General features: G+C 38.2%; 1 protein-coding gene across 2 annotated transcripts in view; it reads left to right on the top strand.

Moving 5' to 3' along the window:
- Positions 1–22255, top strand: part of LOC136857442 (FAD synthase) — an 88927-nt gene that overhangs the window by 50554 nt on the left and 16118 nt on the right. Inside the window, exon 4 of one of the 2 annotated variants that reach the window (XM_067136109.2) lies at positions 9978–10099. In XM_067136109.2, the coding sequence (XP_066992210.2) occupies positions 9978–10099 (122 nt within the window). Of the gene's footprint in view, positions 1–9977; positions 10100–22255 lie in introns of those variants that run through there. The other variant, XM_067136107.2, reaches the window with a different exon arrangement.

Raw genomic sequence — 22255 nt, 5'->3', positions numbered from 1 at the left:
CGATAGATACCACATAACAAATGTTATAGAGAATATAATTTCTGATCATTTATGTCTTATACTGTTTTACCATATCGGCTGTGATAACAGAGTTATTCATGAATGTAGACTTTTGCTGCTTAGTCCATATCAGTGCCGAGCATTGCTAACATGGAAATATTGTTGTGTTAATTGGTGCTGATTGTTTTAAGGTGAAAAGCAATGGGGACAAGGAAAATTGTGAAGATGACATGACTATCAGAATGAGAAAAGAAATAATTTGGTGAGAGATAAACTGGAATGAGACTAGCGGAGTCAGGTATTGCTGCCTTGGTCACCTCCTGTTCTCTTCCAAACTGGATGGTGTTATGTTTGCGAGGCCTTCATGACTTTCGTGGGCCTTGCCTTTCTTTTGCCGATACATTCATTCTTTGAATTGACGGACCTCTTTCTTATTCCGTCTGATTAGTATTAACAGAGGACAGCCCACTACCATGTATGGGTGCCTTTTCTGTGCTGTTCTGTTGCAAAAACGCCAAACTGGTGGAGCTAGTCCCAGCCTGCCCAGACAACTCTTACATTACAGGTTCAAATCTCATCTGTTCTATGTGAATGTTAGCTTCAGGATCTCTTGTTACATTCTGGTCTTCTTCTTCTTCTTCTTCTTCTTCTTCTTCTTCTTCTTCTTCTTCTTCTTCTTCTTCTTCTTCTTCTTCTTCTTCTTCTTCTTCTTCTTCTTCTTCCAGGGAGCTCCTGGGTCAGGCCTCCATCCTCCCTGGAGACATGAGATGCTCATTGCTTCTGGGCTAGAGCTGGTGATTATTGTTTTAAGAGGAAGTACACTGGACAATCCTCTATTAATATTAATCAGAGGAAGAAAATGGAAAGGGCCCAGCACTCTGAAAATGAAACCATTAGCCAAAGAAAGACGAGAGCCACGAAGGCATGAAAATGAAAGACCTTTTTTTAGGGCTTGGGAACCTAATAGTGTTAGGATCGGAAAAGAACAAGAGGTGACCAAGGCAAGTTGACTAAGAGAGATGAAAGGGAGAAGCCTGGCACAAGTAAGTGGAAGCAATGCCAAGACTCAGCTAAAGGGTCTCTTTGTCAGCAACCGACCCTCCAAAGTTCAGAGCCCCTGGCCCCCCTTTAAGTCACCTCTTTCGACAGGCAGGTGATATTGTGGGTGTTATTTTGCCTGTCCTGATGCACTTTGATGCAGCATTTAGGCTCTTATAACCGTGGGTTTTGCCACTTTCAAAGGCATTTTTATACCTAGCACCCATCTAAAGGAGCTTCTCCATATGAGTTAGAGAAGGAGGCAGGAAACACAGCTTAAGTGACTTGGCCAACATTCAGATGAATGAAGAGGACATTGTGGAGTTCAGAGATTTCCAGAAGACAGGGGAAGAAAAAAAGTTACATTTATATTCTGAAACATACGAAAATGTAACATAAAGAAGTTGAAATATGATGTAAATTGTATTGTATGAATATGTAAATTACTTTCGAAGAGACATAACACCACAAGCTCTAGGCCTACTCAACCTCGCACATTTTCCGTTCGACTTTTAATACAAGAAGCTACAACTATGTCTACCAGCTAATTATAAAAACAGCTATATTTCTGACGAGTACTTGTCCTCGCTCCTAAGTGCTTCAATAAGTTTGTCGTATTATCTTTTCGTATAAAATTAACAACTTACTACCATTAAGAGTGCCTTTTATCCTAAATATTAAGATGTTATAAGCTCGTTACGCCATCTCCAGAATAAGGCACTATATTTACCAAATTTTATTTCAGCGCAGCAATTTACGTATTCTTTTTTAACTTTTAACTAACCACCTATTACCACATTTTAAAAAACAAGACATTCGTAAATATCTACAATAAGGATTGATTATAAGACTTTGTCATAAGAGTACTTATAACTACTATATTCTACTTGCTAGTCATTTTATACACATTTGTACCTAAAACAGTACCCTCTTATTTAGGTATAAGAACAATCAGGATCCTGATCTATCTTTCTTTCAGGTATGAAATTTTTAGGCTGATGATGCCCTCATTATGGGTGAAACATGTCCCTATTCTAATATGTTAAGAACTATTTCTTAAAATTAAATAAAAAACTCTTATGTATTGAACAGGTGGAATTTATAATCTAGTATTATTATTTGACTTTAAGTATATTTCAATACGGACCATAACATGAGATTTGTAACATGTAAAAACAAAAGGATACCGAGAATTATGTCCAACATTTGTCCTGTGCACAATTATGTTACTGCTCGGGGATGTTTGACCAGCAGCAGACTGGGCATGTTCCATTATCTTCAAACTTCATTTAAGCACTAAATATTTTCTAGTGAAATCCAAAATAAGGAAACATAAACAAAATGACTTGGCATTATCAGCACAAGACTAGTGAAAAATAGTTGGAGTATGGCTAAAACAATTGTAATATGACCATTTGATCATGTTCACGAAGCTAGAAATGTGTTTAATTGAAGTTTATAACTATTAGGTTGTTCGGTTTGCCAAAACTAACGCCAATGACAAAGCAACCTTGCAGTAAATGCTGGAGTTGAGACAGATGAGGACATCCTTAAGATAAGTTTCAGAGTTCAAGGTTCTAAATATTTGAGTGTGATTTGATAGAATCTGGTGAAATGTCATTCTATTTTAATTAAGTTGTTTCTTTTTCAGGTGTAATACTGTTACTGTATGTTTTCTCTTTGAGGTAGTTTATAAATTTAAGGGGGGATGTAATGAATGTGGTGTCAAAAATAATTTTTGTAACATATTCAATGTAATCTACATAAGAGTACTACACTGTGTATAAAACTTATATTTATAGAAGGCATATATTTGGTTTTAAAAACGTTGAACTTATCATTGCAAAATTAAACCTTTTTTCATCATAAAAATTTAAATAATCCTTACAATTATAGTTCCATATGTTCGACAATGTGTAATGAAAAACTACTGGTTTTAGGATTTATAGTTTTTGAGAAAAAGCCAAGCATTTTTCATATTTAAATATGGTAACCAAATTTCTAAAATTATGCTCTGATATACATTTTTTGCATAATCTGAAGCCTTTTCTCAAAAGCTATAAATCTCACAGCTATGATTTTTCAGGAGTTGATCATTATACATTGCGGAACATACGGAACTATAATAGTAATGATTAGTCTACTTATTAAATTTTTATTTATACGGTATTATATGATGAAAAATGCCATATTTTTGCAATGATAAGTTCAAATTTTTAAATGAAAAAGCTAGCATCATATGTCATTTATTCTAGTTCAGAACTGATATTGTAGTGATAGCTTCATGCAGTAAAAATTTCAAGTGAATTGCATCATAAAATTCCTTTTATGACTTTCATGTTAAAGGGCATAACTGTTACATGTAGGTCTTTCATTAATTTTTTTATTTTTTACAGTTATTTATCTGTAAACACACAAAATTTCATGCCTCTAATTCAATAACTATGGTTGTAGTGATTTTATTTTTAAAGAAAAGCTTGCATTTCTGATTACATCCTCCATTAAAGGAACAATTAAGAGATAAAGAAAGGAAAAATCACGAGAAAAATCTTAGGGCCAAGAATTAAAAATGGAGCACATTACCCCAAACCCAACTCAGAAATATATTTACTTATACTGATTCAATAAGACTGCAACAAATTCAATTTAGAAGCCATTTGGAAAGAACAACAGACTTACTTATCGAATACACAAATTTTTGCACATCAAACAGAGATCAAAATGCAGAGATGCCAACTATTACAGATTTCGCTTCATGATTATTATGGCATTACTGTCAAAGGGGAAATCATTATGGAAAAGCGACACTATCGCAAAAAATGTTTCTGCGAAAAAAAGGAAAGAACTGCTCAATCCTCCTTGTTTCAATGCTCGTGAGTTCGCAACTAAATTTATTCGACGGTTCCTTTTGCTACCCGTGAGTGTTGTGAAATTTATTGTGCGTCGGTGGATGCAGAGTGGGTCTCGGCCCACAAGTGGCCACGGCTGGTCCGTGATCCAACAGCTCTGCACTCTGACCGGCCAGCTGAGCAGAGGAGGGGTGGCCTCGGCTCTACCGGACAGGGTTAGACCTCACGGCTGGCCTCAACCATCGACTGTCCTGAGAATGATTTTCCGTGGTTTTCCCTTCTCTTGCACTACGGTGAATGCTGGGACAGTTCCTAGTATAGGCCATGGCTGCCAACCCCCTCACTTTCACCATAACAAATCTCCCGGCCTGAAAGACAGCATTACCGTCTAAGAGGCCCGCCTCCCCCGTCAGGAGAGGAATGAAAACATTTTAGTAGTAGTATTCATTGTAAATGAAGGAGCTCTACTCTGCTCTTCTTCGCTATAAAACTTTAAGTAATGTTGTATTTGCACTATTGTATTAAATGTACCTTACAGTAGCTTTCCCACAGAAGGAGTTTTCAGTTTGTTAGGGGAAATCAAACAGAATTTAGGCCTACATTAAGCACATCTACACTGGCATTGCAGGTGGGGGGGGAACGATGCTTCAAGAAAACCTACACCGAATAGCAGCTGCTAGGTGCGAAATAAGCTACAAAGATTGTTTTTACCACAGTACTAACACGTAATTACTGATAATCCACTTCAAAGGTTGGCACACCTGAAAATGGTATAAGCAAATAGAGAAAGAGCTAACTGAATTAGGATCACCAAATCTGCTGGATAGAAATGTAACCAGAAAAAATTGTTCACACAAGGACATTTGAGGAAGACTAGAAGAAACCAACACGACATAGTTGGTTGGAGGAACAGAAATTACAACATTCAATGAAAACAAAGCACTATTGGGCAAGGAAGAAAGCTCATCAAATGTTGATTCCATGTGGTCCTACGTGACCCATTCACACACAAGGAGGAATTTATTTACTCAAAGTCAGCTAACAGTCATACGTTAACCGAGTCAAAACTGAAGAGAGATAGCTTCAGATATTACAAAAAGAAAGATAAAAATATCACTTGTCAGAAAAGTCCAGGCCCTAATCATGTGCTTTCATTTCATGTTGTTGATATTTACTTTTTCAGCTCACCTAATGAGGTACCTGTGTCAAAGATCAATAAAGACTGGCTCTTAATGTTTTTTGCTTACATTGCATGTCGTGCACATGAAGGTCGTAATCAATAATGACGACCTACTCTTAATCTTAGCATAGTGATATTTGTCCTGTGAACTTGGCAGTGACATGTTTCTCCCCTGAATAGGTACTTCTGATCAATACATTTGATTTAAAGGAGACATGAAGAGAAGTAGGAACACAGTGGCAGAGGGAGATAGATAGACTTGCTGCTAATCATTCCCCACTCATCAACACTCATCTTGAGAGATCTTCAGTCTCGATGTCGGAAATGTAGGATAACAAGAAATCTGGATAAGGGAAGCATATAGGTGGTCAGTGCCTTTGCTGGCAAGACCTAGTGTTTACAGTATTTATTTAGCTTGTGGCTACAAATATAAAAGAAATGATAAAGAATTAATTGAAGAAGGAAAACAAAAACACTAAACAATGAACCAGGGTCAAGGAGAGTTCATAAATTAAAATCTAAAGTGTCCAGCCACTGACTAGTCTCATCCTTAGCCCACATAAAATCTTTCAACGGCCCCAAGTATGATCTCCTTGGACATTCCGTGGTGATATGGCAGATGTTCCACCTTCCCTCACCGCAGTTGCACTCCGGGGAGGATCTCGTACCCAATGAGCCGTACAATTCATAATTGGTGCAAACTCTATTGAGGACAACCCAGGTAGATTATAGCCAGCTGGTGGATGATGAACACTGACACTCCATTGGAGCTGTGTTGTTCCACTCCATTTGCCCTATTGATGAGCTCCCTGGCAGTTTGAACGTAAGGAGATCTTGATTTCAGACATCCAAACCTAACAGCCAAGTCCCCATGGGTAGGGAGAGTTGGGTTTGTTAATATTTTTCTAAACTCACGGACCAGATTATTTAGTCTTCATATTCTTGGAGGTGGTATGCAGCTCAAAATCATCATACACTGCAACCATTCTCCTCTCAGTCCTGCTGTTCTTTTCACTTCCTTGTAGATTTGCATCTCATCAAGTTTCTCACATCCTCAAAGTGTCTTCCTTTTCCTTTCTTTCCTAGTATTTTTCCTTCAAAGACGTTTACGAGGAAGTCATTATGTCTCAGGATAAGTTTTATCTTCCTTATTTCCATATCCTTTATCAGTCTCCGTTGTTCATTGATTTTCTTTAGAACATCTTGATTCGTCTTCTTTTGAGTCCAGCATGTCCTCGTCATTTTCCTTCAAATCCACATTTCAGTTGCTTCCAATGAATCTCTTTCCTTTTTTTTTTTCCAATAGTCGAGCTCTCACAACCATAAAGTAGTACACTCCAGACAAATAATTTTACAAAAGCCTTTCTTGTTTTTAAACTTTGCTTCCTAAGTAACAGAAATATTGCACTTGTTCTATTTTGAAATGTCCTATTTTTATGTTTGTATTAACTTTCCTGCCATCTTTGCTCACACTAGCAACAAAAAAAGTGGAGTAGATTTGACTCCGTCACTGACAATATGCATTGTTTACAGTGCACTTTGTTGTCTGGTATGGGCTAGAATATTGACCTGTCTCAGTGCCATCCTCGGCTTTGATAATGTGAAAGTGACTGAGGTATGAGCGATGCCAGTAGTTGCTCCCTGTTGCGACTGGTGTGAAAATGTTGGTGCGTGCAATTCAGTTGGCTTGGCAGACTGATACATAATAGCAGCTTCTGGCTTGGTGAGGAAAGCAACAGGAAACTTCCTTCACCACTCATTTCCCTAATTAGGCATTGTAATGGGTGTTACAGTTGAGCAGTTAAAAGGACAAATTTGGAGATTGAAATAACCATTCATCAAAATCTCATCAATTGCAAAAGATAGTTCTTACTTTTGTGTGTATTGTGGGTTATTATTTTCTGAAATAAAACTTTTCCCAGTATTTTAAATATTTAAAAAAACATACTGTAACTGATGTTACATGAATGCTATCCACTTGTTGAGATAAATGGTGAAAAAATAAACTCTGTGAGATGATAGCTAATAGAAACTTGCAAATTTTATTGCAGACCAAAGAGATTATGAAACATATAATTTAAAAAAAGGACAATCACTATTTTCTTGTTGTTTTATTATTTTGAATGTAATGGGTGTTACGGCAGTTGTAATGGGTGTTACACAGTTGATTATTTTAACTATGATGGTTCAATTTTGTCCTTATTGACTTACATTCAATGTATGTAAACACTTTTCCACCTAGTCAATACTTCACATTTTATTATATTACCTCTCGTACATGTTTCAAGAGCTCAACTGCTCCGTTCCTCAGCGGTTCAAAACATCAAACAAAAATCCTTGGACTTGACACATTTGTACAATACAGTCATCAATAAAACAAATTATACATAAAATCTTGAAATTGTTAAAATATCCCTTTTATGGCTGAAATGTTCACTCATCCTTACTATGTCATTTAGTAAAAACTTAAAAAAAAAAAATCAAATCACAAAATGAATAAAACCTATAAGTTAGTCACTATATACTTAAATTTGAAATGCTGTCTCCTCTCTTCTTGAAAACTTCTCCTTTTCTTAAATCCTTATTTACACAATGCTTCTGAGATTACAGGAGATAATAGTATATAAGGACAAATTAAAGTAAGATTGTTTGTTTAAATGAGTAAGTTAAGCATTAGAGCTCATGAACAAATTTAACAACTTAAAAATTATTCTGAAACTCCTTGCATTTTAATAGTTATTTATTATTAAATACACATTAGAATCATATTTGTAATTAGAGAGAAACTTAAGAAAATATCTAGCATTAATACTACTATAAATTCTACTTTTTAAAATTTTGAAACCTCAAAAACTGCATCTAAACTTAATAATAATAATAATAATAATAATAATAATAATAATAATAATAATAATTTTTAAAATATGTTAATCCCTAGATATGGCCATTTACAATGTGTACTGTTCATATAGTTAAACATACCACTATTTTTTCATAGTTTACAAAAAGTGCTAAGGTTGCAGTTTTCATGGAATCCATGTAATACAGTATGCCTCTTCAGTGATGCTGACCTTCTGAGGATCAAACTAGCCATCAGGTTGAATGATCATCATACAACATATAGCAACACACAAAAGTAGGAAAAAAGCACAACAAGCCAAGGAGTAAACAAAGGATTTAAAAAAAAAATGAATCAAAACTATTACAAAAATACAAAAAGAAAAAGGTGACAGCTGTAATGTAGATGATAGTAATCCAAGGAGTTGGTGGAGGTCACAGTGAGGTTGTGGGTGATACTGGGAATACTGAAGATATGGATAAATTTACTGGTTTACAAGAGTACACATGGAAGCATTGTCTGTGGTGAGTATTGAATAATTCATTTGGAGATTATCTGCACAAGAGTGTTGCATCCAGAAGCACTGCTACCAAGATTACAAGAGTTGAAATGAAATGGCGTATGGCTTTTAGTGCCAGAAGTGTCCGAGGACAAGTTCGGTTCGCCATATGCAGGTCGTTTGATTTAATGCCCCTAGGTGACCTGCGTGTCATGATCAGGATGAAATGATGATGAAGACGATACATACTCCCAGCCCCCGTGCCAGCAGAATTAACCAATTATGGTTAAAATTTCTCACCCTGCCGGGAATTGAACCAGGGACTCTTGTGACCAAAGGGCAGCACGCCATGGAGCCGGACTACAAGAGATGACAGTCGTATATTGAATCAGGAAGAAACACTTGATGGAACAATCACTCAAAGAGTGAGAGGAACCGCGCTTGCATTTGGGTGATAAAGGATTCGAACCTTGGTATCGCTAGCCTAGAAGATGGTTTCCTGTTTACACACCAGGCAACTGATGGGGCGAATACCTTAATTAAAGCCATGGTCGTTTCCTCCCCAGGCCTATCCCATCGTCCTCATTACGACCTGTCTGTGTCGTCGCAATGTAAAACAAATCGGATGTAAGCCATTCGGGTGTTTGCTCTATAAACCAGCATTTCGTCTTAGGCCAGACACGAGACTCGTCAGATTGGGATGTGTCAGGCCCTACCCACTGACAGTGGGGTGTATGCGGGTGATGGTGGCACCGTCTCTCAGTCCAGGAGATTTGTTGCGGTGAAGGAGATGCTCAGGAAGGTGAGTGAGTGGCCTATAATAGGAACTGTCCTGGCATTCGCCTTGGTGCAGGAGAATGGAAAACCACAGAAAACCATTCTCAGGACAGCCACTCTCAGTCTCCCGAATACAGAGGCAGAGAGGCATGGCCATCCCTCCTCTACTTGGCAGCCCGGTGGGAGTGGAGAACTGTCAGACAACGGGCCAGCCGTGGCCAATAGTAGGCTGATACCAACTCTGCATCCACCAACCCAGGTGAATCACGATCATGATAGGAGGTTATTTCAATTTTTACCCGCCGACGAGCTGTACTGGCAGCTCTTATGCTGTTAATAAGGGAATAGTTAATTGTATATTTTAGTTATACCCAGGTGAATTTATCAGAAGCCCATTAGTGGAAGCACAGTCTGATAACTGCATGCAGACGGAAGATAAATCTCCCCAATGGAATTATTGTCCACCTAGCCATTCCTAATGGAAAGTCGAAGTTCCCGATGAGGAACTTAGTATTTTTTTTTTTTTTTTTTTTTTTTTCACCAATAGAGCATTTCAAAAATGAGATGTAAGACTTTCCAGATGTTTGCCTGACACAACCCCCTCTGATGTGTCTAGCATCAGAAATGCTGGTTTATATAGCAAACACCTGAAAAGCCTTACATCTAATTTTTGAAATGCTTAATTGGTGTAAAACAAATTGCGAAGAGTGAGGGGGAAAAGGAATTGCTGAGCTGGGAGATGTACAGTGTCCAGAACTCTGCTAGTATTAGAGAAATGTTGATATAATGTTACAGATGACAGACAGTGGATGGCCCCAGGTGATGCGTGTCAACCCTCTACTGGACTGGGACTATCAAGACGTGTGGGGATTCTTGCAGCTGCTAGGCATTCCCTACTGCAGCCTTTATGATGACGGGTAAGATATATATTGTTCTTATGTTTGGTTATGATTCCGTTTATGTAAAGTCTACTTATTTTCTATTTTATTCCCAGCTTTTCCAAATGCTACAATCTTAATTTCTCAGTTCTCAGTGAATTGAGGTTGTCAGGGTCTTGGCTTTTCACCCACATGATACCTTCACAATAGGAAGAAAGAAAAAAAAAAGTCCTGGCCGGGCAGTTGCATACTCGTAAGTAGAAGCATTGCCAGAATCAGCTGGAACCGCACAAGTTGTGAACCCATGGAGAAGAAAATTAATACATCTGGCTTATTGTACGTCTTGAGTAATTAAAATTATGTTACAGTGATTGAAATAAGTAGATACCTGCAGGGACTGTACTGTGCCCAGTACGAAGTCTGGAAACAAACCTACACTGCATTTTAGATGTCAGAACGTGATGACGATCACCAAGGTGGTGGTGGTGGTGGTGGTGGTGGTGGTGGTGGTGGTGGTGATTATTGTTTTTAAGAGGAAGTACAACTAGCCAACCGTCCTCTATACAACACTAATCAGGGAGAAAAAAAAATAGAAGGGATCCGATACTTCGAAAAATGAAGGTATTGGCCAAAGGTAGGCCAAGAGCCACAAAGAGTGTGAAAAGAAAGACTCCCTAGGCCTTGAGTGCTCTAATACAGTCAACAAGAGTTGACCAAGGGAGGTCGGATAGGATATGTGAAAGTGAGGAACCTGGCACAAGTAAGTGGAAGCAATGCCAGGACTCAGCTAAGGGCCCCGTAGTCGCCAAGCCACGCTCTAAAGTTCAGAGCCCCTGGGGCCCCTTTTAGTTGCCTTTTAAGACAGGCAGGGGATACTGTGGGTGTTACTGTACCGCTCCCATTCCACAGGGATATGACGATCACTGAACAGTCGTTCTCTCGTAACTCTAATCCTTCAAACAACGAGGGTATCGGAGAAAGGAAGGGAAGAACGTTATAATGAAAGATTCCCTAGGGCTTGTTCGATTTACAAGAGAATGAGAGTCGACTAAGAGAGGTGGGAGCAATGCGAGACTCGGTAGGAGTCTACCACAGGCAGGGAATGCCCTAGTCTTCAGTGAAATGATTGCACTCCAGCTGTATGCTTTACAAGAAGCAGAACTCGGCTCCCTTGGATCGGCAACATGAGTTGAAGCCTGCCCTTCTGATGAAAAAGGTCATTGTGGGCTGAGTTTTGTGAGGCTGTTGCCGTCTCTGTGTAGGAGACAGCACAGCATCCAGTCTCCCAGCAAAGGGACTCGCCTGGGGCTCTGAGGACTGAATGCCAAGACACTGGTGATGTACAGTTTTGTGAGGCTGTGTACGAAAAGCACAGCACCCAGTCCCCGAGCAAAGGAACTGGTCCGGGGCTCCGAGGATTGAACGCCAAGACATGGAGCTGAACGAATGGATGTACAGTTTAGGGACACACTGTGACTTGATGATAGACGACTCTGTCACTGTATTATTGGGTGATATGACACCATTTTTAACTGTTAATTAACAGTGGGACAGTCGTGGCCAGAAAACGACCAGTAGGAAGACCTAGGAAGAGATGGCTGGACCAAGTGAAAGAGGACATAGGATCAAGAGGAGTCAGCTGGGATGTCGTCTTGAGAGAAGAGTGGTACATGGACAGACAGAAGTGAAGAGAGCTCGTAAACCACACCCGGGCAACTGGAGTGGAAAACTGATGATGATGATGAATTAACAGTGGGAAACTAGTATATGTTTGCCTCAAACTAGGCATTTCTATGATGATTGTTACTCTTTTTATAGATTGTTAAGCAAACTCTTTTTTGAATGTTTTTGACAATGAAATTTATAATTGGATGCTTTACGTTTTATATATAATCCGCCAAAATTCGCGATCTGACTCGTTTTCTGAGAGAATCCGCCAAAATTTGCGATCTGACTCGTTTTCTGAGAGATTACGGCAAAGTTCCTCCCATTTTAGTATTACTATTGTTGTTGTTGTTGTAGTTGTTATTCTGGACCCCACAGCAAGATGCAAGACGGCTACTTGGTGGTAAATTACAACTGCTGCCATTGTCATTGCTGAAAATGTGACCAGCACCATTGTCGCGGTCAGGCAAGTGCGTGGGATTCCTGGCGATGCAAATGACATACTTCCGTGCAAAACTGACGTTACTGTAGAGGTGAACATTTGCACGGTCAATCTCATTCCTATCGTTTATTTCAAATGTGTTTAAATTTTTATTTATATGCCAGGAGAATCTACTGTAATCTAAGAACATTCTCCAAAGGAAAAGATGGGTCTTGAAAACGAACTGAGGAAAGATTAAAAATGATCTGTTTATGATCAGAATAAGTACATTGAAAATCCACAGCCTGTTTCCAGTCATTCGACCGGGTCAGGAATGGAATGAATAAAGCCCCCACCTAGCGGCGAGGATAGGAATTGTGCCAGCTGCCGAGGCCTGTCGCACTCCTCTGGGGCAATGATTAATGAATGAAAAATGAAATGATATTGGAGAGTGTTGCCGGAATGAATGATGACAGGGAAAACCGGAGTACCCAGAGAAAAACCTGTCCCGCCTCCACTTTGTCCACCACAAATCTCACATGGAGTGACTGGGATTTAAACCACGGAACCCAGCGGTGAGAGCCGGCACGCTGCCGCGTGAGCCACGGAGGCTCCTTATAAGTACATTATGAACAGTAAAATCAATTGGTCTCGCCTGTATTTTTTTCATCCCACCGCCGTTGATTTACACTCCTCCCCCCCCAAAAGGAGGCGCGTTCCTTTTTGTTTAAAGGAGATTCCAAATACCAATGTTCACGTCTGTTACATTCAGTTTTGAGAAATAAGAATCCCCATAAACATAATTACCTGTTTTTCACTTCCTTTCACACTACCCCCCTTAAGTGAATTTTTCAGCAAAAATACTTGTTTCTAAATATTCTAAATACCAATTATCACGACTCTAACATCTCAGTTTTTGAGATATGTGTCCTCATGAAAGGAGTTTAACTCCTTTTCACTCTCGCCCTCCAAGATGATTCCCCCCCCCCCCCCCCAAAAAAAGTTTTTCTTTGTTTTTAAAGGAGATCCAAATACCAGTTTTCACGTCTGTAACAACTTTAGTTTTTATTAGATGTAAGTATCCTCATACAATTAATTCAATTCATATTTCAATTCTTTCACCCCACCCCCTCTTCATTGGATTTTCCCAGAATACGTGTTTCTTTACTTTTAAAGCAAATTCCAAATTTCAGTGTTTATGTCTGCAACATTTAACGTTTCTGAGATGTACTGCAGATATAATCTTTCTAAAAATTAACCCCAATTTGTCATTCCTGTTTAACCCCCATTAATTGGATTTTCCTAAAACAAAAAATACGTGTATTTTATTTTTAAAGGAGATCCCATATACCAATTTTCAGGTTTGTAATATCTTCAGTTTCTGAGATATAAGTATCCACATTAAAAGCATTCAACACCTTATTCACCCTATTTCACCCCTCCTATTGGGATTTTCAGAAAACAAAAAAAAAAATACATGCTATGCTTCTATATTTTTAAGGGAGATTCTAAATATCAATTATTACATCTCTAAACTTTTAACTTTTTGAGATATAGATACACTCATTTTAAAATTTCACCCCCCCCACTATTTGGATTTTCCAAAAACAAATAGTACATGTTTCTTTATTTTTAAAGGAGACCCCAAATACCAATTTTCAGGTCTGTAATTCTTCATTTTCTGAGATATAAGTATACTCATTAAAGGCACTCAGCCATTTTTCACCCCTTTTCACCCCTCCTCTTAGGATTTTCCGAAAACAAAACAAATATGTGTTTCTTTATTTTTAAAGGATATTCTAAATGCCAAGTTTTACATCTGTAAACCTTTACAGTATTGAGATATAGGTACACTCATTTTAAAAATTAACTCCACATTTAACCCGCTTAGCGACGGAACATCCAAAAATCCTCCCTTAGCGAGCACCTACATGTTAATATGAATGTATCCCCAATTCATTTCTTTATGTCCAGTAGTTTTGGCTCGGCGATGATCAATCAGTCAGTCAGGACAAGTTCTTTTGTATATATAGATAATACCATGATTCCCACCCACACTGGTCTAGAAAAAAATTAAACTCAGAAAATGCTTGGCCGTTTGTGAAATAATATTTTTGGGAACATTTCATCATAGCTAAATTAAATTACAATATGTTAGTAACAATCCAGCTAAAGTCAAAATTGGATCACAGTTATTTCGCATTTTATTGTCAAAAAAGTAAATTTTTCTTTTGTTTAAAAATGTACAAAATTTTCTAGGAGTAACCGTCGTCATAGAAATGCCTAGTTTGGGCCAAACAAATACCAGTTTCCTGTTGTTAACCTAATAATTTAGCAACAAGGTCGCCTATGGACACTGTGTCACTGAACATTCTAGCAAAACTGCAGAAGAGCTGCAATTCTTGAAGAGACAGCCAGTTTATTTAAAGACAGCTGTGTATGAAGATGCGGAGACTCTTTCTGTTTCTTCCTGTTTCTACACTAATCTGTCGCGATGCTTGTTTTATTTTCATCAAGATAGAAGGTCTTAATGATTGAGTGACACCACCTTTACAATAAAGTTTAAAAAGGACATGTTTCATCTCTTCCTTGTGAGACATCTTTCAGCCTGAAATATTATGATAAATGTTACAAATATGAGATGACATCAACCTAATTTCAAGATTTAATTCTTATTTTAGAACGCTTTGATAATCATATTAATTTTATTTTGAGTATCAAAACTCAATAGGACTTCCACCATTTAGTAATCGGTCTTAAACAACACACTGTTTTAAAACTGTGTTTACATGCAACAGATTGAGTCATCTTGACTTTCTAACATTTTAAGGATATGTCATTGTTTTTTAGTGTTAAGAATCATCATCATCTTCATCTTCTCATTTCTAGTTTCCAGCTTTCTGGGTCTGGTTGTGAATCAAGGACCTCCATCGCTGCCTGTCTCTCCACCACTCGTCTCCTTTATTAAGTACATCTTCTAGTTTTCCTCCCCTCTTCTCTATGCACTCCCACACTGAATCTGTCCACCTCTTTCGGGATCTTCCTCGTGGTCTCTTTCCCATTAACTTCTCTGAAAAAGCTAACACTAACACTTTTTAGTGTCAAGAATATCGTGTGTTTATCATAATATTTTAGGCTGAAGATGTCTCACAAGGAAGAGGCAAAACATGTCCCTTTTTCAAAATAAAGTTAAAAAAGGAATAATATTTTTCTATATTGTAAAGGTGGAGTCACTCAATCATTAAGAACTACTATCTTGTTGGGGCTGACAATACGGGTTAATTATGACATTTATTTCTTGCAGTTCTGTTTTCATGTTCCTGACTATCCCTCGCAGTGCTGCAGCAGAGCCATTGCGTACACTTTGCATGCACGAGCAAGCAAGTAGAGGTCATGTTTATCTTTTGGCTCAATCAGCCGGCCAGCCACTTTGCATGCTAGATTACTATCAGTCCCTCAATGTTGTTGGTTGCTATGGCATATTGTATATAAAACAAGCTGTGTATTGATCCCTGTGTGTGTGTGTTAATACACTGACCAGCAGCTCTGGTAATGAAACTGTGGTCCCTCCTCAGTTATTGATTGTACTGGACACATATGTGCATGTTCACAGAAGAAGCATGCTTCAATGATTTAATGACACCATCTCAAATTAGGATTTCTGATAAGAATAGCAGAAGTTTAGTTCATTACAAAGTGTGTTGAGTTCCTGTGTGGTTGGAGGAACAGTGTAGCACAGTAGCTACTGTTTGCTGCAAAGACATCTTGATACTGAAACGTAGTTTCCGCAAAGTTTACAGTGCTTGACTCGGTGTAAACAGGAAGACGAATTCGTAGGTCTAGTGTGAAACTGATCCTCAGAAAATATACTCTTTGGATCTTTAGTGTTCTTCAACAGTATTTCTTTCTTAAAATATCTCAGATATTGTTTAAGGGACACAAATTCGTGAAGACAGAATCTGAAACATACAAATTAATGAACAGAATTAGCCACCCAGGCAAATGTTGACAGTGCACTTCTTAATAAATATGTTTCACTTCATTTCTGGTCATGGTTTACCAGTACTGCCGTGGTACATCCTTAACAAAGAATCAAAGGTAGGATAGGTCTGTGAGAAGGAAGTACTACCATACGAAAGAAATGAGGTGCCGTTGCCGCTGTCGTATGCCGGAGTGGGTGCGGGAGTACGAGGCTCGGACTTGCGCGATAGCCGCCATCGTTAGCTTCTCTTTGGCGGCGACTTCGTTCGTTTTGATAACGGACTCTGCCCTGCTGTCCCTTAGTGTTGTGCTCAGACCTGCCACCTGTACCATCACCAGTTTCAAGAAGTTCTACGGCTTCCCCAAGTGCCAGTGGAGCTCTTGTCGCGCCAGCTGCACTGCCATGTTGTACAACTGCACCCAGATTAGAGTCAGTTACATCCTCAACTCGGAGGAGAATGCCACGAACGCTTTGGACAATGATACTCTCACCCTAATGCCTGCTTCCGGGATGGATGAGATTGCTGAAGGCAAGGTTCGGTTCGCAGATAACATCCACATTATTCAGACTAACATTACTAATGCTGTTACTAGAATAGAACATCAAGTTAAAAGCATATTGGAGTCTGATTTCTTCAAGTTAAGTAGTACAAGTGGAACATTTTCTTCCAGCAATGTGTCTATCTCAAATAGTTCTGTGTATTCCACTGCTGGAACAGACAATTTTAATACCTCCCTTAACAATGATGTGTTCAGGGCTGACCCTCAGACAAGTCTAGAGGTTAAAGCTACCACTACTCCAGTTATTCACAGTACAAGAGATTACAGTGAACGAGACACTCATGATACGTTGAAAGTTGCAGATGACTACAACAGCTATTTTCAAATCACAGATTATGAGAGAAACAGTACAGACCAGCAGTTAGCACTGGCAAAGAACAGCACAGAGACGTATTCTGTTTCAGCTGAAGATGAGCACATTTCAAACAGTTCCCTTGTTCAAGAGATGTTTCATTCTGTGTATTCATTAAATTCATCCTCGTCCTTCGGAGAAACGAATAAGATAAAGCGTGAAGTCGATGTAGATGCTGAGTTAGTCCCTAGCATGAGCATGGAGATGAACAATACGGGCGCAGTGTTCAACAGTAGTGGCACGGAAACAGAGCAGAACTCGACGGTGCCTTTGTACGTTAACATCTTCGGGTGTGGGTACGAGCCAGAAAACTTGTGCCTTCATTTCTACGGGAACTACAACGAAATCGGAATGATTTTTTCCTGCCTTATCGATTTTGATGAGGAAGGTACCTTTGCAATTCCTGATCCAGCCGAATACGACGCTGCACGTTTTAAAGACCCCATGCGTAGTTTTCTGTTGTCTTTAATACCATCGGGAGTGTTCGTCTTCTGTCTGGCGTACATAAAACTTCGCCGTTTGTTCCGTATAAAGCCCAAGCCTGTCATTGAAGTGTTTATCAAGAAGAAAAAGTCTGTGACCGCAGCCCTTCTGGACGTGGAAGTGACTGATATGGAAACGCCTGTTGATAAGAAACCCATAAACGGATTTAAGAACGGACAGGTTCGTCCATCCGTCATAGAAGTGAAGACTCCTCAAGCAATGGCCGCACCCGCCAACAGTGCTCCAGACAGGGAACAGTTTCTGTAAAGTGGTACGCGCTTCCTTTGACATAACTTAAATGAAAATTAATATTCAGTCAGCCATATTACATATTAATTATGCATACATGCTTTAAGTGCAGTGGATTCTTTGGATCAATATTATAAATGTTATTTATTGTTGATGCAAAAATTACACTGATATGACTCAAGTCATCATTAATATAAAACCGTATACAATGAGAAGTTACTCAAATTAAGAGGTCTTTAAAATAAATAATTAAAAGTATGAAATTGAAGCACCTTTATATTTCATAATTGTTAATCTAGGCCACGTTGTGTGATAATCCCCTATGAATGTGTTGCAGTACTTACGAATATTTTTTTTCTCTCTAAATTGTAACATACGTCTACTAGGAGGATCTTTGTGGTCACACACATTGATGCTTTCACGACCTGTATTTTTAGCCATGATAATATGAAACAAAACAAGTCACATCTTGTCTACATTATTACATGCTTTCACGTGTTTTAGTATCTTGGTTCTGAAATTGCAAATTTATTTATATAATTTGAACGTGTAACGCAATATTATGAGAAAAACGTAATACTAATACCTGTGTGTTATACATCAAAGGAAAGATCTCCATCTCAGGATTACTAGGAAAAAAATTGTCATATTTGGGGGGGAGATTTTTACCAATTTCTTCCTGTGGAGATTTTTGCCAAGGTCTGCCTGTGGTATCCAAAGGTGGAAGAGCTCAGATAAATGAGGCATGTACCCAGAATGAATATGGCCAAAAATTAAAGTATTTCACTTGAAAATAAAGATGCATGCAAAGGCAGAGGTGCCAGCTATTACAGATTGTCCGTAATTATTACGGATTTCACCTAACGATTACAGAATTACGGTCAAAGGGGAAATTATTACAGAAAAGGTGACATTATCAGGAAAAAATCATTTTCTATAGAAAAAAAGAAAAGGAGGAAAATGGCTCAAAAGGATTGAACATTTCTCCTAAATCATCCTCGTTTCAATGCTTGTGAGTTGGCAACGATACTTATTCGGTCTTGACTTCCTTTTGCTACCCATTAGCGTTGTAAAATTCATTGTGAATGAAGGCGTTCAGGCGCTGCTCTTCTCCACTGTGAATCCTTCAGTAATGTTGTATTTGCTGTGTTAAGTGTACCTGACAGTTGACAGAAAGATTGAGAAAGAAGTGAGGCCTACATTAAGTACATCTGCACTGGAATCGCTTATGATTCAGAAGATGAAAATGTCATCACAGGGGAAGGATGCTTCAAGAAAAACTACACTGAAAAGCAGCTGCTGCGTGAGAAACAAGCTACAAGGAATGTTTTATCACAGAACTAACGGTTGTGTGCAAATATTATTGTGTAATATGATATACTTTTGAATAGATTGCTAGAGGGAAGGGCAAAAGAGGTGTCATTATTGAGAAGAGAGGAGCATGCTTTGGATTTGGACTTGACACAAAATTTTTTTTCAGGGGCAGAGGGCGATTATTGATAATCCACTTCAAAGGTTGGCACCTCTGCAAAGGCCTTTCGAAAAGGAATTTGAAGGCTGCTACAACTAGGAAATAATACAATTAAAAGTGAAATAGGAAATTATATAAGGGTTCCCAATGTCTTCACAAGTAATGATTCATTGGTAAGTCATGTTTTCAACCATTGTATAGACTAATTCTTCAGCTTACTGTACTTAAATCCCTTGAATGATGATTGTAACAGCATAAATGAAGATGTTCCTCATCTAAGTTTTAAAGAATACAACAGTGTCGATACTCTATTGTTCGGTGATGATGCTGACACAGATTTCTTAAGCAGCATACCCTTAGAATACCTGCATTCCATTATGCCATTAGGAATGCCTCCACATGTATTAAAATTGAAAGTTGGTGCAAATTTTAATGCTTATAAGAAATTTGGACATGGCCTTTGGTTTAATAGAGATAGAGAACTGTATGACTAAATTATAAAATTAGAAGTCATTAGAGGTGCTTCCTAGAATCAAGTAATTTATCTACCTAGGTTTGATTTGGTGACTACTGAAAAACCTGCCTTTCAAATTCAAAAGGAGGCAGTCCCCCTTATGTCTTGCTTTCACAGTGACCATTAACAAAGCATAAGGTCGTAGTTTTGACACCTTTCTTGGTGTGTTTTCAAGCATGGTCAGTAATATGTGGTAGTTAGCTGCAAGTGATGTCAAAATTAAAGCTATAACTATGCCATATCATGGTCAGTTCCCCGAAACGGTATTTCACAAAAAAACGTAGTTTACAATGAAATACTGAAATTAGTCACATGCAGTCATTTACAGTGAACTGTAGCCTACATTGCTAAAGATTAAAAAATGACTGTTGCAAGTATGCACAAGAAGATTACGATAGGGTAATCACCATATGTATAGTCACAACAGAGGTGTAAGTTTAAAGGCAAAAAAAATGGTCATCCGGAGTTTGATATATTTATTTATTTATTCATTCTGAGTATTGCCCCAGTGAGCTGTTAGCTAGAGGGAGGGACTGCGTTTTACAATTTTGGCTTTACAGTTCATGGTACAAAAAAAAAAGTTTAGTATTCTTAATATAATATACGTTGATTACAATAATGATGGCAGTACACTGGAGAAAATTAACATTTATATTTAACTGTGGCAGTAATAATTAATACATTTCTATATATTTTTGTAAAAAATAATTAAAAGCAGACTTCTTAAATAGTGAACATTTTTTTAAACTCGTCAACTCTGTTGGCAATTTGTTATATGATACTGCGGAAGAATATGCTGTGCTTTTTATTCCATACCTTGAAGAGGATACATGGCCAGTGTATATCTGATCTGCTGATCTAGTTTCCTATACCTAATTTCTGTGTTTAAAGAGATCTTACCATTTTTAAATCTGTACATGAGTAATGCTTCAGAGTATGTCTTATTCATCCTGACAGGTAAGATGTTTGTGTCCCTATGGAAATTTTCATAAAGTTGTATTTATAAATTAATCTCATGGCCCTTTCAAGATAATTTATTTCTCTATTGCACGAAAGTAAAGTAGATGTGAGTTTTTTCATGTTGCCTTTATCATCAGCTATTGGTGTGACAGGCCACTAGTCTAAAGTCTTGATTTAAATATTTGCACCTATAATATTAAATAACAATAATGTCAAGGACTAAATGTTTACCACATGTTTTATAAGAACTTCAAACATTTAAATAACACTTAAACTTTGGACTTTAATATTTAATAAATATGTGATGCTCAACAGAAAACCATACCCTAAGTCGCATGGCAAAATTTTGCAGATCGAGCAAAAGATGTGATGTGGGTGAAAAGTATCAATTTTTTCGATTTCAGTGCCATATGTTTGCCTGAAATTTATGGTAGCACCATTAGTGCAGGGGAAAGTGTCTAGAATGCCCTTCGGTATAAGTTATGCACACTATAGCTTAAAGCACAACGGGAACTTAAGGCAGGGATTTTACCGGGCGAGTTGGCCGTGCGCGTAGAGGCGCGCGGCTGTGAGCTTGCATCCGGGAGATAGTAGGTTTGAATCCCACTATCGGCAGCCCTGAAAATGGTTTTCCGTGGTTTCCCATGGTCGTCGCCATAAGACCTATCTGTGTCGGTGCGACGTAAAGCCCCTAGCAAAAAAAAAATAAAGGCAGGGATTCTTTTACAAAGTACGGTATGGGCCAAAATATATAGTACTCATTTTCGCGCAGTGCGCATGCCCACACCTGAGCGTCTGCGTGTTGTTACATCGCCATGATGAATTGTTAGTTGTATAAAGAACGTTGTGCTCTGTGATTGGAAGTGACAATGGGTCTCGCGACGGAGGATAAAGTGTTTATAGTGGAGTATTATTTTCGCTCGTATGGAAACTGTTATCAAGGTGGGCCGAGTTTAAAGTTAGTTTTACATAAAATCAGCTTCATGGTCCGTATCGCACTTCAATAGATTCACAATTAAGTATTTATTTTCCACCTAGTCGATACAATGATTGCTTAAGGCAATTTTTAATGGTCAAAAGTGGTACATGTTTCGTATATTATCAACATCTTCAGCCACATAACACTGTTTAGATGAAAAATGTATAAAATTGACAAAGTAATGCTTGCCTGAAATTTATGGTAGCACCATTAGTGCAGGGGAAAGTGTCTAGAATGCCCTTCGGTATAAGTTATGCACACTATAGCTTAAAGCACAACGGGAACTTAAGGCAGGGATTTTACCGGGCGAGTTGGCCGTGCGCGTAGAGGAAGTGTCCTCTTCCACTAAAGCATTACTTTGTCAATTTTATACATTTTTCATCTAAACAGTGTTATGTGGCTGAAGATGTTGATAATATACGAAACATGTACCACTTTTGACCATTAAAAATTGCCTTAAGCAATCATTGTATCGACTAGGTGGAAAATAAATACTTAATTGTGAATCTTTAAAGTTAGTGGCGGAACAATATCGTGAACACTTCAATAAGCCAGCACC

This window comes from Anabrus simplex, chromosome 1 (assembly GCF_040414725.1).
Source record: "Anabrus simplex isolate iqAnaSimp1 chromosome 1, ASM4041472v1, whole genome shotgun sequence".
Classification (NCBI taxonomy): Eukaryota; Metazoa; Arthropoda; class Insecta; order Orthoptera; family Tettigoniidae; genus Anabrus; species Anabrus simplex.
This window is presented reverse-complemented; position numbering and strand designations above follow the sequence as displayed.